The sequence below is a fragment of the Salvelinus alpinus genome, chromosome 27 (assembly GCF_045679555.1).
Source record: "Salvelinus alpinus chromosome 27, SLU_Salpinus.1, whole genome shotgun sequence".
Lineage (NCBI taxonomy): Eukaryota > Metazoa > Chordata > Actinopteri > Salmoniformes > Salmonidae > Salvelinus > Salvelinus alpinus.
Window position 1 is genome coordinate 10,460,441 of NC_092112.1, and position 13,645 is coordinate 10,474,085.

The window sequence follows — 13,645 nt, forward strand, 5'->3', positions numbered from 1 at the left end:
CTTCAAGTTAATTAATAAGATATTCTCTCCTCATTGTACAATATAGTGCTGCCGCAGCACAATAACAATAACAGTAGCCGATCTAATGGCGTTTCAATGATAACAACAACAAAAAAATATATGTTTCATTGACATAAGTAGTGCATCATGACTACTTAAATCATCACCACTACTTTATCTTGTTGAACTTTAGTCAATCCTGTACCCTACAGACAAAATAGGACTTTCCCTTGTCAACATCTTCTGGTTGGGTAACTTTCTAAGCAATTCACCCCCAAAACTAGATGTACTAAATGATACGTTCTTGGAAACTTATTTAAAAAAAAGAGGTTGATTTTTAGGGAGGAACTGCAAAGTGGACAGAGGTAAGGGGGAGTCTGAGAAGAAACCGACAGAGAGAGAAGAGAGTGAGTGGAAAGAGCGAGAGAGTGAGGGGAGAGAGAGAGAGCGATTGTGTGAGAGAGAGGGGGCTTAAGCATGAGGGGAGAGGAGTGAGGAAGGATCAAACGCGCACTATCCTCGCATGACAATGATGACAACCACTTTATACTCCAAGACGTAATATTATTTTTCACTTCACGTTTCAGGATAACGGTATACAACAACCGCAAACTTTCTGAAATACAGTGACTTGATGGGAAAGTAACGGTTCTCTTCACCAAAACTACATCAAACTCTTCAAATACAACGTATATTAAAATATATATATATAGTGTTACCTTCATTGTTTCACAACTCATTTATCGTACTTCATAACCCCCCGCGTAACTTTTTGGATGGTTTTGGGACAGATGAAAGAGAGATGACGGACTTATTTTGAAAGACTACTTGAACTGTGCTCAAATATATCTTTGAATCCAAAATGGAATCGTTGCTTATGTACCTGTTTTTATCGTTGACGTTACCTGGAGTCATTTGGCGTGCGTCTTCGAATCCCTCACTGAACAATCTCCAACCCGCTCTGAGCCAATCCAGTTCAAATGGGGGGAGAGTAGCGAGCAGGCACAGGTAATGTATACTTTATTATCCCATAATAACCAGTCACTGTTGACGATACTTGCAATATGAGTCTACAGAAGTAACAGAACTGTTGAACGGTATACAATTTCCACCACCTTATCCGGAGTGCGCAATAAAGTTTCCTAGCCTCGCCAAGCTTCCTGATCTCCGGAGCTAACATATTTGCTCGCTACATATATGGAAACAGGAGGCATTTAAGACTTCTAGTTTTCAGTATCTTTGAGAAACATCGCGCAATCCCACACATGCTAAATGTATAGGATATTTTCTGAGTCACTGTTCCCTACAACACAGTGCAGTGATACTCTACTACAGTACAGGCATTCATTGAGAAACAATCAGGAAGGGGAAAAGGGGATACCTAGTCAGTTATGCAACAAAACGCATTCAACTGAAATGTGTCTTCCCGCATTTAGCCCAACCACTCTGAATCAGAGCGGTGCCCGAAGGTTGCCTGTGGGGTTAACTGCCTTGCTCAGAGGAAGAACGACATATATATTTTTTTTTACATTGTCAGCTCGGGGATTCAATCCAGCAACCTTTCGGGTTACTGGCCCAACGCTCTAACCACTAGGACTACCTGCCCGCACCTGAAGCAGTAGTTCATGCTTTATAACATGCTTTAGGAAACTATTTGTGAAACGTTAGTCTATAGTGTGTAGCCTATAATCATATGTTACAGTTGATGACATTGTAATGGGAGTCCTATTTGAAGCTAAGCTAAGCCGCCAGCAGGGAAGCAACATGTGCAGTAGTATGACTCCCCTGGTCCTACTGACAGCATGGCTATTATTATCATGACTGTAATGGAGCTGAGCTTTAGGGGCCCCTGTGGAGGAGACCTCACCCGGAGTACCCTTAAAATGAAATGAGGAGTGTGTGTGTGTGTGTGAGAGAGAGAGAGAGAGAGTGAGAGAGAGAGTGTGTGTATGTGTCTGCTAGCTACTGTGACTCAGTAAGTTTGACCTCTATATAAAACACTGTTAGGGTCTGATCTCTATATAAACACTGTTAGGGTCTGATCTCTATATAAAACACTGTTAGGGTTTGATCTCTATATAAAACACTGTTAGGGTCTGATCTCTATATAAACACTGTTAGGGTCTGATCTCTATATAAAACACTGTTAGGGTCTGATCTCTATATAAAACACTGTTAGGGTCTGATCTCTATATAAAACACTGTTAGGGTCTGATCTCTATATAAAACACTGTTAGGGTCTGATCTCTATATAAAACACTGTTAGGGTCTGACCTCTATATAAAACACTGTTAGGGTTTGACCTCTATATAAAACACTGTTAGGGTCTGATCTCTATATAAAACACTGTTAGGGTCTGATCTCTATATAAAACACTGTTAGGGTCTGATCTCTATATAAAACACTGTTAGGGTCTGATCTCTATATAAACACTGTTAGGGTCTGACCTCTATATAAAACACTGTTAGGGTCTGACCTCTATATAAAACACTGTTAGGGTCTGATCTCTATATAAAACACTGTTAGGGTCTGATCTCTATATAAAACACTGTTAGGGTCTGATCTCTATATAAAACACTGTTAGGGTCTGATCTCTATATAAAACACTGTTAGGGTCTGATCTCTATATAAAACACTGTTAGGGTCTGACCTCTATATAAAACACTGTTAGGGTTTGACCTCTATATAAAACACTGTTAGGGTCTGATCTCTATATAAAACACTGTTAGGGTCTGATCTCTATATAAAACACTGTTAGGGTCTGATCTCTATATAAAACACTGTTAGGGTCTGATCTCTATATAAAACACTGTTAGGGTCTGATCTCTATATAAAACACTGTTAGGGTCTGATCTCTATATAAAACACTGTTAGGGTCTGATCTCTATATAAAACACTGTTAGGGTCTGACCTCTATATAAAACACTGTTAGGGTCTGATCTCTATATAAAACACTGTTAGGGTCTGAAGGGTCTGATCTTCTCCCTTTAATACACTCTGCTACTGGGTACAGTAGTACTGTACTCCGTCACTTAGTCAGTCAGTGTTGGTCGGTGGGATGTGGGCCAGACAATCCGACTCAGAAGTCTTTTAACTGCACTCCTGGTGAAAATCACTGGACTGAGAAGAGAGAGGAGTAGCTACCCAGAACCCAAGGGCTGTGTCCCAACTGGCAAACACTCCCTTTATAGTGGCATACTTATAACCAGAGCCCTGGTCAAAAGTAGTGTACTAGACAGGGAATAGTGTGTAATTTAAGACGTAGCCCCAGGGCTGCTACTGCGTTAGGGGAAGGAATGTTGTTGGTTGGCCTTTTGTGCTACCGCTTACACTTAGACATCTGTTTGAACTCTGAGATGTGTTTTGACAGATGTGTGAAGTATTCCATAAGTAGAGAATATTTATTACAAAACGTATGACTCATGATCTCAGGGCTCTTCTACTCCCCTGTCCGTTTATTTAGTTAACGGTTAGTTAGATTTCATCTTGACTTATGAGGATGACTGTGTCATATACAGTACCAGTCAGAAGTTTGGACACACCTACTCATTCAAGGGTTTTTCTTTATTTTTTAAACTATTTTCTACATTGTAGAATAATAGTGAAGACATTAAACTATGAAATAACACATATGGAATCATGTAGTAACCAAAAACAGTGTTAAAAAGTGATTCTTCAAAGTAGGCAAAGTAGGCACACATCTTTGCCTTGATGACAGCTTTGCACACTCTTGGCATTCTCTCAACCAGCTTGACCTGGAATGCTTTTCCACCAGTCTGGAAGGAGTTTCCACATATGCTGATCACTTGTTGGCTGCTTTTCCTTCACTCTGCGGTCCAACTCATCCCAAACCATCTCAATTGGGTTGAGGTCAGGTGATTGTGGCAGCCAGGTCATATGATGCAGAACTCCATCACCCTCCTTCTTGGTCAAATAGCCCGTACACAGCCTGGAGGTGTGTTGGGTCATTGTCCTGTTGAAAAACAAATTATAGTCCCACTAAGTGCAAACCAGATGGGATGGCATATTGCTGCAGAATGCTGTGGTAGCCATGCTGGTTAAGTGTGCCTTGAATTCTTAATAAATAACAGACAGTGTCACCAGCAAAGCACCATCACACCTCCTCCTCCATGCTTCACGGTGGGAACCACACATGCAGAGATCATCCGTTCACCTACTCTGCGTCTCACAAAGACACAGCGGTTGGAACCAAAATTCTCAAACTTGTACTCATCAGACCAAAAGGACAGATTTCCACCGGTCTAATGTCCATTGCTCGTGTTCCTTGGCACAAGCAAGTCTCTTCCTCTTGTTGTCCTTTAGTAGTGGTTTCTTTGCAGCAATTCAACCATGAAGGTCTGATTCACACAGTCTCCTCTGAACAGTTGATGTTGAGATGTGTCTGTTACTTGAACTCTGTGAAGCATTTATTTGTGCTGCAATTTCTGAGGCTGGTAACTCTAATGAACTTATCCTCTGCAGCAGAGGTAACTCTGGGTTTTCCTTTCCTGTGGCGGTCCTCATGAGAGCCAGTTTCATCATAGCGCTTGATGGTTTTTGCGACCGCACTTGAAGAAACTTTCAAAGTTCTTGGCATTTTACGGATTGACTGACCTTCATGTCTTAAAGTAATGATGGACTGTCATAACCGATTGCTCTAACGCATTAACTTGTAACAAGGCACACCTGTTAATTGAAATGCATTCCAGGTGACTACCTCATGAAGCTGTTTGAGAGAATGCCAAGAGTGTGCAAAGCCGTCATCAAGGCAAAGGGTGGCTACTTTGAAGAATCTCAAATATAAAATATATTTTTATTTGTTTTATCACTTTTTTTTATTACTACATGATGTTATTTCATTTATTTATTTTTATTTAAGCTTTATTTAACTAGGCAAGTCAGTTAATAACAAATTCTTATTTACAATGACAGCCTACCCCGGCCAAACCCTTACCCAGACGACGCTGGGCCAATTGTGCACCGCCCGATGGTACTCCCAATCACGTCCGGTTGTGATACAGCCTGAAATCGAACCAGGGTCTGTAGTGACGCCTCAAGCACTGAGATGCAGTGCCTTAGACCGCTGAGCCACACAGGTGTTATTTCAAAGTTTTGATGTCTTCACTATTATTCTACAATGTAGAATAAAATAAATAAATAAATTAAATAAATAAAAATAAATAATAATAATAAATAATAATAAATAAATAACTAAATAAAAATATGAAAATAGTTAAAATAAAGAAAAACCATTGAATGAGTAGATGTGTCCAAACTTTTGACTGGTATTGTATGATGTTAATTCTTGAAGTTAATTGGTATTTGGTATTTTGGTATTTTATTAGGATCCTCATTGGCTGTTGCAAAAGCAGCAGCTACTCTTCCTGGGGTCCACACAAAACATGAAACACAATACAAATAGTGAATTTAATTGATAATTAATTGATGATCTTTTGTCCTCTGAGAGACCTATACTCATCCACGATTATAAAGAGAAATCGGCTGGTATTTATCAAGAGCCTAAAATATAAATACACCTCCATACAAGGCTACAATTCAGCCCAAAAACCTCTGTCCGCATTGATGTAAGGTGTATAAAAATAATGTCAGCAAACTTTGCTATCATACACACATTGTATATTTTAGCTAACACTCCGGCTAAACAGTGAGGGAGTTTTTGGACGGAAGCTTCTGTCCCAAACTGTCTGAAGGAGGCCAGAGACATTAGAGAGAGAGAGAGAGAGCGAAAGAGAGAGAGAGTGTGTTTGTAAGAGAGAGCAAGCTCGAGTGAGAGAGGGAGAGAGAGAGGGAGAGAGAGAGAGAGGGAGAGAGAGATAGATAGAGGGAGAGAGAGAGGGAGAGAGAGGGAGAGAGATGGAGAGAGAGAGAGAGAAGTAGAGAGATGAGAGAGAGAGAGAGATGGAGAGAGAGAGAGACAGGTAGAGGGAGAGAGAGATGGAGAGAGAGAGAGAGAGAGAGAGAGAGAGAGAGAGAGAGAGAGAGAGAGAGAGAGAGAGAGAGAGAGAGAGAGAGAGAGAGAGAGAGAGGATCCAGATTGCAGGTTATTTGACCAAAGTTCTCAATTGGTACAAAATATATTAGGTTCTGCACACACTATAATGACTAAGCTCAACTGGCTCAACTGGACACCTTAATGATGCAGTGAATGAACTGACAGAGAATGCACGCAGGGCATTTTACGCCATTAAAAAACAAATTCAAATTGAAATACCTATATAAATTTGGCTAAAACTAATTTAATGTGTAATTGAACCAATTGCACTTTATGGCAGTGAGGTGTGGGGTCCACTTGCAAAACAAGATTTCACCCAATGGGACAAACACCCTTTTGAAACCCTGCATTCAGAGCTTTGTAATTTTCTCCTACATCTCCAGAGGAAACTACAAACAATGCATACAGGGCAGAATTCACAAACCTGTTCTACTAACACACTGAAGCCTCAGGACCAGAACATCCAATCAATCAGAATAAACCAAATTACAACAGTCAAAACAAAACTACATTACTTATTGGGAAACACAAGCACTAAGCAAAATGCAGTGCTATCTGGCCCTAAATCGTCAGTACACCGTGGCTAACTATTTGACCATGGTTACTGATCAAAACCTTAGAAAAACCTTGACAAAGTACAGGCTCAGTGAGCACAGCCTTGCCATTGAGAAGGTTAGACACAGGAAAACCTGGCTCCCTGTAGAGGAAAGGCTATGCAACCACAGCAGAACCTGAGACAGCTGCATTTCCTGACAAAATGTCAAAAATATAAAACAATTAGAGAGTGTCATTTCCCCAAATTTGAAACCCTCTCCGATGAGGATAGGCTACCCTTCCTGCTGGGGGAGGACGCAGACAGACAGACAGGCAGACGGAGAGAGAGAGAAAGATGGAGAGAAAGAGGGGCAGAGATGCTTGCGAGATATTTTGAGAGTGTGTGCAAGGGAGAGAGAGAGTGTCATTTCCCCAAATTTGAAACCCTCTCCGATGAGGATAGGCTACCCTTGCTGCTGGGGGAGGACGCAGACAGACAGACGGGCAGACAGACGGAGAGAGAGAGAGAGAGGAGAGATGGAGAGAAAGAAGGGGCAGAGATGCTTGCGAGATATTTTGAGAGTGTGTGCAAGGGAGAGAGAGAGTGTCACTTCCCCAAATTTGAAACCCTCTCCGATGAGGATAGGCTACCCTTCCTGCTGGGGGAGGACGCAGACAGACAGACAGGCAGACGGAGAGAGAGAGAAAGATGGAGAGAAAGAGGGGCAGAGATGCTTGCGAGATATTTTGAGAGTGTGTGCAAGGGAGAGAGAGAGTGTCATTTCCCCAAATTTGAAACCCTCTCCGATGAGGATAGGCTACCCTTGCTGCTGGGGGAGGACGCAGACAGACAGACGGGCAGACAGACGGAGAGAGAGAGGAGAGATGGAGAGAGAAAGATGGAGAGAAAGAAGGGGCAGGGATGCTTGCGAGATATTTTGAGAGTGTGTGCAAGGGAGAGAGAGAGAGCCCCTGCTGATCTTTACAAGGAGACCAGGGCTTGACCAAGCCATGACCTCTAGGTCATAGTTCAAAGATCATCTCCTCTCTTCTAAGTTCATTGAATTCCTCTTGGACACAGTGCAACCCCCTTGAAGTCTAAACTAAGATCAAGGGTGCGTCCCATATGGCAGCCTGTTCCCTACACGGTGCACTACTTTTGACCAGTCTCATAGGACCCTGGGCAAAAGTAGTGCACTAAATAGGGAACAGAGTGCAATTTTTTGACACATTCCATGGCCTACAGAAGGATTTGACATTCCTCTCCACTCATCTCTTTGTTGTAGCATTACCTTCCTCTACCCTTCAGTCTTTTCTGGGCTAGTTAATATGGTTGGCCATGTTTCCACCGATTCTACCTTAATTAAAGGGAAATTTCACCGCTGCTCTATTTCACTGCATATCACCCTTATTATGGTATTCAAATATCATATGTGTAATTTAAAGAAATTGAATTTCTTCCCGACACGAAAATACAAGCATTTCTGCATCTCACGGGTAGAAACGGGCCAGCTACATTTCCTGGTTTTAAGCAAACCAGAATATCCAGAATTCATATGTATTTCAGGACGTAGTGCCGCCCGGTGGACGTGTATCCAGCTGATGTGAGAAATATTTTTTACAAATGTCAGTGTTTGTAGCCAGCACTTTTAGCCAGAGGATTTCTAAACGGACCTGAAGTCACAACATCGCCACAGCTCCAAAGCCTGCTAAACCAGGTGCCATTACCCCAAAACAAGTAGACTTGATTGAAATGTTTAGTTCTGGACATCATCAAGACTCTTGGAAGAATGTTCTAGGATGACAGATGAGTCAAAAGTATAACCATTTGGATAACATGGGTGACATTATGCCATGTCGTCGAACTTTGGAAAGTGATGCTATTCCATCAATTTTCCCCTTCACGTCAAAGAGGAAGGCATCCGATCAGCCAACATCAGATCAGCAGGGAATAAATCAAGCTGAGGTAACGTAGCTAACTAGCTTACTTAACTAGCTAGCTAACTAGCTTACTTAACTAGCTAGCTAACTACATTTGTTTATCAAAACCAAAATCTAGCTAGCTAGCTTTCATAATTCACTGGCTAGACATTCCAAAGCATATACTTGTAATTAGCCAGCTGCTATCCGGTGATGTGATTTGTAACTTTGCAAGCTAACGTTAGCTTCGCTAGCTTTACTAACTACCGCAGAGGCTAACGTGACTATTTTGTTCTATTTAGAGTCCGATCCCATCAACATCTGCCGAGGCATCAACATCAAGCTTAGCACAGGGAACTTAGTGTAAGTCACCTTCTAAAAACATACTAAAATCTACAAAATCTTTCCATGACTCCATTATGAGCAAATACATATACTGGAACTATAGGCATAAACATGACCTGTGTCTTGTTGTCATAGTTGGGGTGTTTACAAGTAGGCTATAACATCTACTGTAGTTTTCTCTGTATTTTGGAGGCTTCGTTGATTGTTCATGCAAGGCTTGAAGTCTAAATTGGAGAAAATTAAGTATTACTAAGGACGGGATGGTGTGGGTGACCCGTGTCTGTTTGGGGTGGGTGTTGTGTGTGTGTGTGTGTGTGTGTGTGAAGGTTAGTCTGCATGATCTATTGACACGAGATATGTGGGTGGGTATAGTACCTTGTTTGAGTGTGTATCGATGGGGACAATGTAGTATCATGTTGGATAATCACTGACTACTGTGTGTCCTACAGACTCATCCTGCTACTGACCTTGACACCAGCTTTAGTAGTACAGAGCCTGTAGACACATTGGATGAAAGCTGACCTTGACACCAGCTTTAGTAGTACAGAGCCTGTAGACACATTGGATGAAAGCTGACCTTGACACCAGCTTTAGTAGTACAGAGCCTGTAGACACATTGGATGAAAGCTGACCTTGACACCAGCTTTAGTAGTACAGAGCCTGTAGACACATTGGATGAAAGCTTTCACCCTGGAATGAACTCAAGATCAACATCATCTGACTTTGAAATAAGCCAGGACAGCCAAATGTATTTATGAAAGCACAATCCCCCCTTGAGAAAACAAAATCACCAACACACAAGCTAAGTGTTCTTCAAACTTGTCACACCCATGCAGCCAGTTCTTTGGCATGAGGGAAGAAGGCTGTTAGTATGCTATTCTAGACTATTCACTCTACTGTTGGCAGTGCTCTACTCAACAGCACAACTGTAGGTGTTCATACACTAAAATACACAACTAGACTGTCTACAAGTCAAACCCCCCCTCAAACTTTTCACATATTTGGTAACAGCCCATCTCCACGCCCCATTATTGACTCTGAGTAACAAAACACATACCAGTCTACTGTAACATTTTTGTTTTTGTTTACAGATGAACATGGTTTCTTGTATGGTTACACATCCTCACGATCAGGCTTCGTGTCTTTCCAGGAGACTTGTAGTACAAACAACTCTTCTGCCAAAGCAGTGGGTGGTTAAGAAAGTGTACGAGAGGCTTGTCCACCTGACTGTGGAGTGCAGGAAAGGGCCAGACGGTTGTCTACAACGAGCCTGAGTCACAGCTCCCCAAAACCCAACATCCCTGCCAACATCGCCTCAGCTCCAAAGCCTGCTAAACCAGGTGCCATTACCCCCAAAACAAGTAGACTTGATTGAGATGTTGTGTTCTGGACATCATCAAGACTCTTGGAAGAATGTTCTATGGTGACAGATGAGTCAAAAGTATAACCTTTAGGATAACATGGGTACCATAATGTCTGGCGAAAACCAAAACACTGCATTCCACAGTATGAACCTCATAGCAAATCTCCAGCATGGGGGTGGTAGTGTGATGGTTTGGGGTCAGCATGGGGGTGGTAGTGTGATGGTTTGGGGTCAGCATGGGGGTGGTAGTGTGATGGTTTGGGGTCAGCATGGGGGTGGTAGTGTGATGGTTTGGGGTCAGCATGGGGGTGGTAGTGTGATGGTTTGGGGTCAGCATGGGGGTGGTAGTGTGATGGTTTGGGGTCAGCATGGGGGTGGTAGTGTGATGGTTTGGGGTCAGCATGGGGGTGGTAGTGTGATGGTTTGGGGTCAGCATGGGGGTGGTAGTGTGATGGTTTGGGGTCAGCATGGGGGTGGTAGTGTGATGGTTTGGGGTCAGCATGGGGGTGGTAGTGTGATGGTTTGGGGTCAGCATGGGGTTGGTAGTGTGATGGTTTGGGGTCAGCATGGGGGTGGTAGTGTGATGGTTTGGGGTCAGCATGGGGGTGGTAGTGTGATGGTTTGGGGTCAGCATGGGGGTGGTAGTGTGATGGTTTGGGGTCAGCATGGGGGTGGTAGTGTGATGGTTTGGGGTCAGCATGGGGTTGGTAGTGTGATGGTTTGGGGTCAGCATGGGGGTGGTAGTGTGATGGTTTGGGGTCAGCATGGTGGTGGTAGTGTGATGGTTTGGGGTCAGCATGGGGGTGGTAGTGTGATGGTTTGGGGTCAGCATGGGGTTGGTAGTGTGATGGTTTGGGGTCAGCATGGGGGTGGTAGTGTGATGGTTTGGGGTCAGCATGGGGCTGGTAGTGTGATGGTTTGGGGTCAGCGTGGTGGTGGTAGTGTGATGGTTTGGGGTCAGCGTGGTGGTGGTAGTGTGATGGTTTGGGGTCAGCGTGGTGGTGGTAGTGTGATGGTTTGGGGTCAGCATGGGGGTGGTAGTGTGATGGTTTGGGGTCAGCATGGTGGTGGTAGTGTGATGGTTTGGGGTCAGCATGGGGGTGGTAGTGTGATGGTTTGGGGTCAGCGTGGTGGTGGTAGTGTGATGGTTTGGGGTCAGCATGGGGGTGGTAGTGTGATGGTTTGGGGTCAGCATGGGGGTGGTAGTGTGATGGTTTGGGGTCAGCATGGTGGTGGTAGTGTGATGGTTTGGGGTCAGCATGGGGGTGGTAGTGTGATGGTTTGGGGTCAGCATGGTGGTGGTAGTGTGATGGTTTGGGGTCAGCATGGGGGTGGTAGTGTGATGGTTTGGGGTCAGCATGGGGTTGGTAGTGTGATGGTTTGGGGTCAGCATGGGGGTGGTAGTGTGATGGTTTGGGGTCAGCATGGGGTTGGTAGTGTGATGGTTTGGGGTCAGCGTGGTGGTGGTAGTGTGATGGTTTGGGGTCAGCGTGGTGGTGGTAGTGTGATGGTTTGGGGTCAGCATGGTGGTGGTAGTGTGATGGTTTGGGGTCAGCATGGGGGTGGTAGTGTGATGGTTTGGGGTCAGCATGGTGGTGGTAGTGTGATGGTTTGGGGTCAGCATGGGGGTGGTAGTGTGATGGTTTGGGGTCAGCGTGGTGGTGGTAGTGTGATGGTTTGGGGTCAGCATGGGGGTGGTAGTGTGATGGTTTGGGGTCAGCATGGGGGTGGTAGTGTGATGGTTTGGGGTCAGCATGGGGGTGGTAGTGTGATGGTTTGGGGTCAGCATGGGGGTGGTAGTGTGATGGTTTGGGGTCAGCATGGGGTTGGTAGTGTGATGGTTTGGGGTCAGCATGGGGGTGGTAGTGTGATGGTTTGGGGTCAGCATGGTGGTGGTAGTGTGATGGTTTGGGGTCAGCATGGGGGTGGTAGTGTGATGGTTTGGGGTCAGCATGGGGGTGATAGTGTGATGGTTTGGGGTCAGCATGGGGGTGGTAGTGTGATGGTTTGGGGTCAGCATGGGGGTGGTAGTGTGATGGTTTGGGGTCAGCGTGGGGGTGGTAGTGTGATGGTTTGGGGTCAGCGTGGTGGTGGTAGTGTGATGGTTTGGGGTCAGCATGGGGGTGGTAGTGTGATGGTTTGGGGTCAGCATGGGGGTGGTAGTGTGATGGTTTGGGGTCAGCATGGGGGTGGTAGTGTGATGGTTTGGGGTCAGCATGGGGGTGGTAGTGTGATGGTTTGGGGATGCTTTGCTGCCTCAGGACCTGGACGACTTGCCTTTATAGAGGAAACCATGAATTCTGCTCTGTATCAGAGAATTCTACAGGAGAATGTCAGGCCCATCTGTCTGTGAGCTGAGGCACAGCTGGGTAACGCAGCAAGACAATGATAAAAAAAAACACAATCAAGTCTACATGAAATTGGCTAAAAAGCAACAAATTTGAAGTTTTGGAAAGGCCAAAAGTCCAGACCTATTCCCAATTAAGATGTGACAGGACTTGAAACGAGCAGTTCATGCTTGAAAACCCACAAATGTCGCTGAGTTACAGTAGTTCTGCATGGAATAGTGGTCCAGAATTCCTCCACAGTGATGTGAGAGACGGATCAACAACTACAGGAAGTGTTTGGTTGGAGTCATAGCAGCTAAAGGTGGCACAACCAGTTATTGAGTGTACGGGGCAATTACTTTTTCACACAGGGGCATTGGGTGTTGGATAACTTTGTTTATGAAATTAATTAATGTAATTGTTGTGTTATTTGTTCACTCGGGTTCTCTTTATCTAATATCAGGTTTTGGTTGAAGATCTGAAAACATTCAGCATTAAAAATATGCAAAAGTAGAGAAAATTAGAAAAGGGGGCAAATGCTTTTTCACGGCACTGTATGTATACAATAGTGTTTTATATAATATTTTTTACAAGTGTACTGACAAGTGACTAAATGACTCCAGCTGCATCAGAAACCAATAAAGTGCTGACTTTTGAATCAATTCATTGTGATATTCATGAAACTTATTTGGATAAACTAGCTTCAGTCTTATTGCTAAAACAAATGATGCAGGGAGTTGGTGTATCATTTAAACTTTAATTAGTTGACAAGTACAGTCCTGGCCAAAAGTTTTGAGAATGACACAAATATTAATTTCCACAAAGTTTGCTGCTTCAGTGTCAGATGTTACTATGGAATACTGAAGTATAATTACAAGCATTTCCTAAGTGTCAAAGGCTTTTATTGACAATTACATGAAGTTGATGCGAAGAGTCAATATTTGCAGTGTTGACCCTTCTTTTTCAAGACCTCTGCAATCTGCCCTGGCATGCTGTCAATTAACTTCTGGGCCACATCCTGACTGATGGCAGCCCATTCTTGCATAATCAATGCTCGGAGTTTGTCAGAATTTGTGGGCTTTTGTTTGTCCACCCGCCTCTTGAAGATTGACCACAAATTCTCAATGGGATTAAGGTCTGGGG

General features: G+C 43.9%; 1 protein-coding gene across 2 annotated transcripts in view; it reads left to right on the plus strand.

Annotated features, from left to right (window-relative positions):
- The first annotated feature begins 386 nt into the window (after positions 1-386).
- Positions 387-13,645, plus strand: part of LOC139555953 (EMILIN-1-A-like) — a 68,856-nt gene continuing 55,597 nt past the window's right edge. The window contains exons 1-2 of one of the 2 annotated variants that reach the window (XM_071369366.1): positions 8,196-8,513; positions 8,770-8,830. Coding sequence is in view for 1 of the 2 variants with exons in the window: in XM_071369364.1 (XP_071225465.1) it covers positions 863-1,008 (146 nt within the window). In the remaining variant the exon portion in view is untranslated. Of the gene's footprint in view, positions 1,009-8,195; positions 8,514-8,769; positions 8,831-13,645 lie in introns of those variants that run through there. The other variant, XM_071369364.1, reaches the window with a different exon arrangement.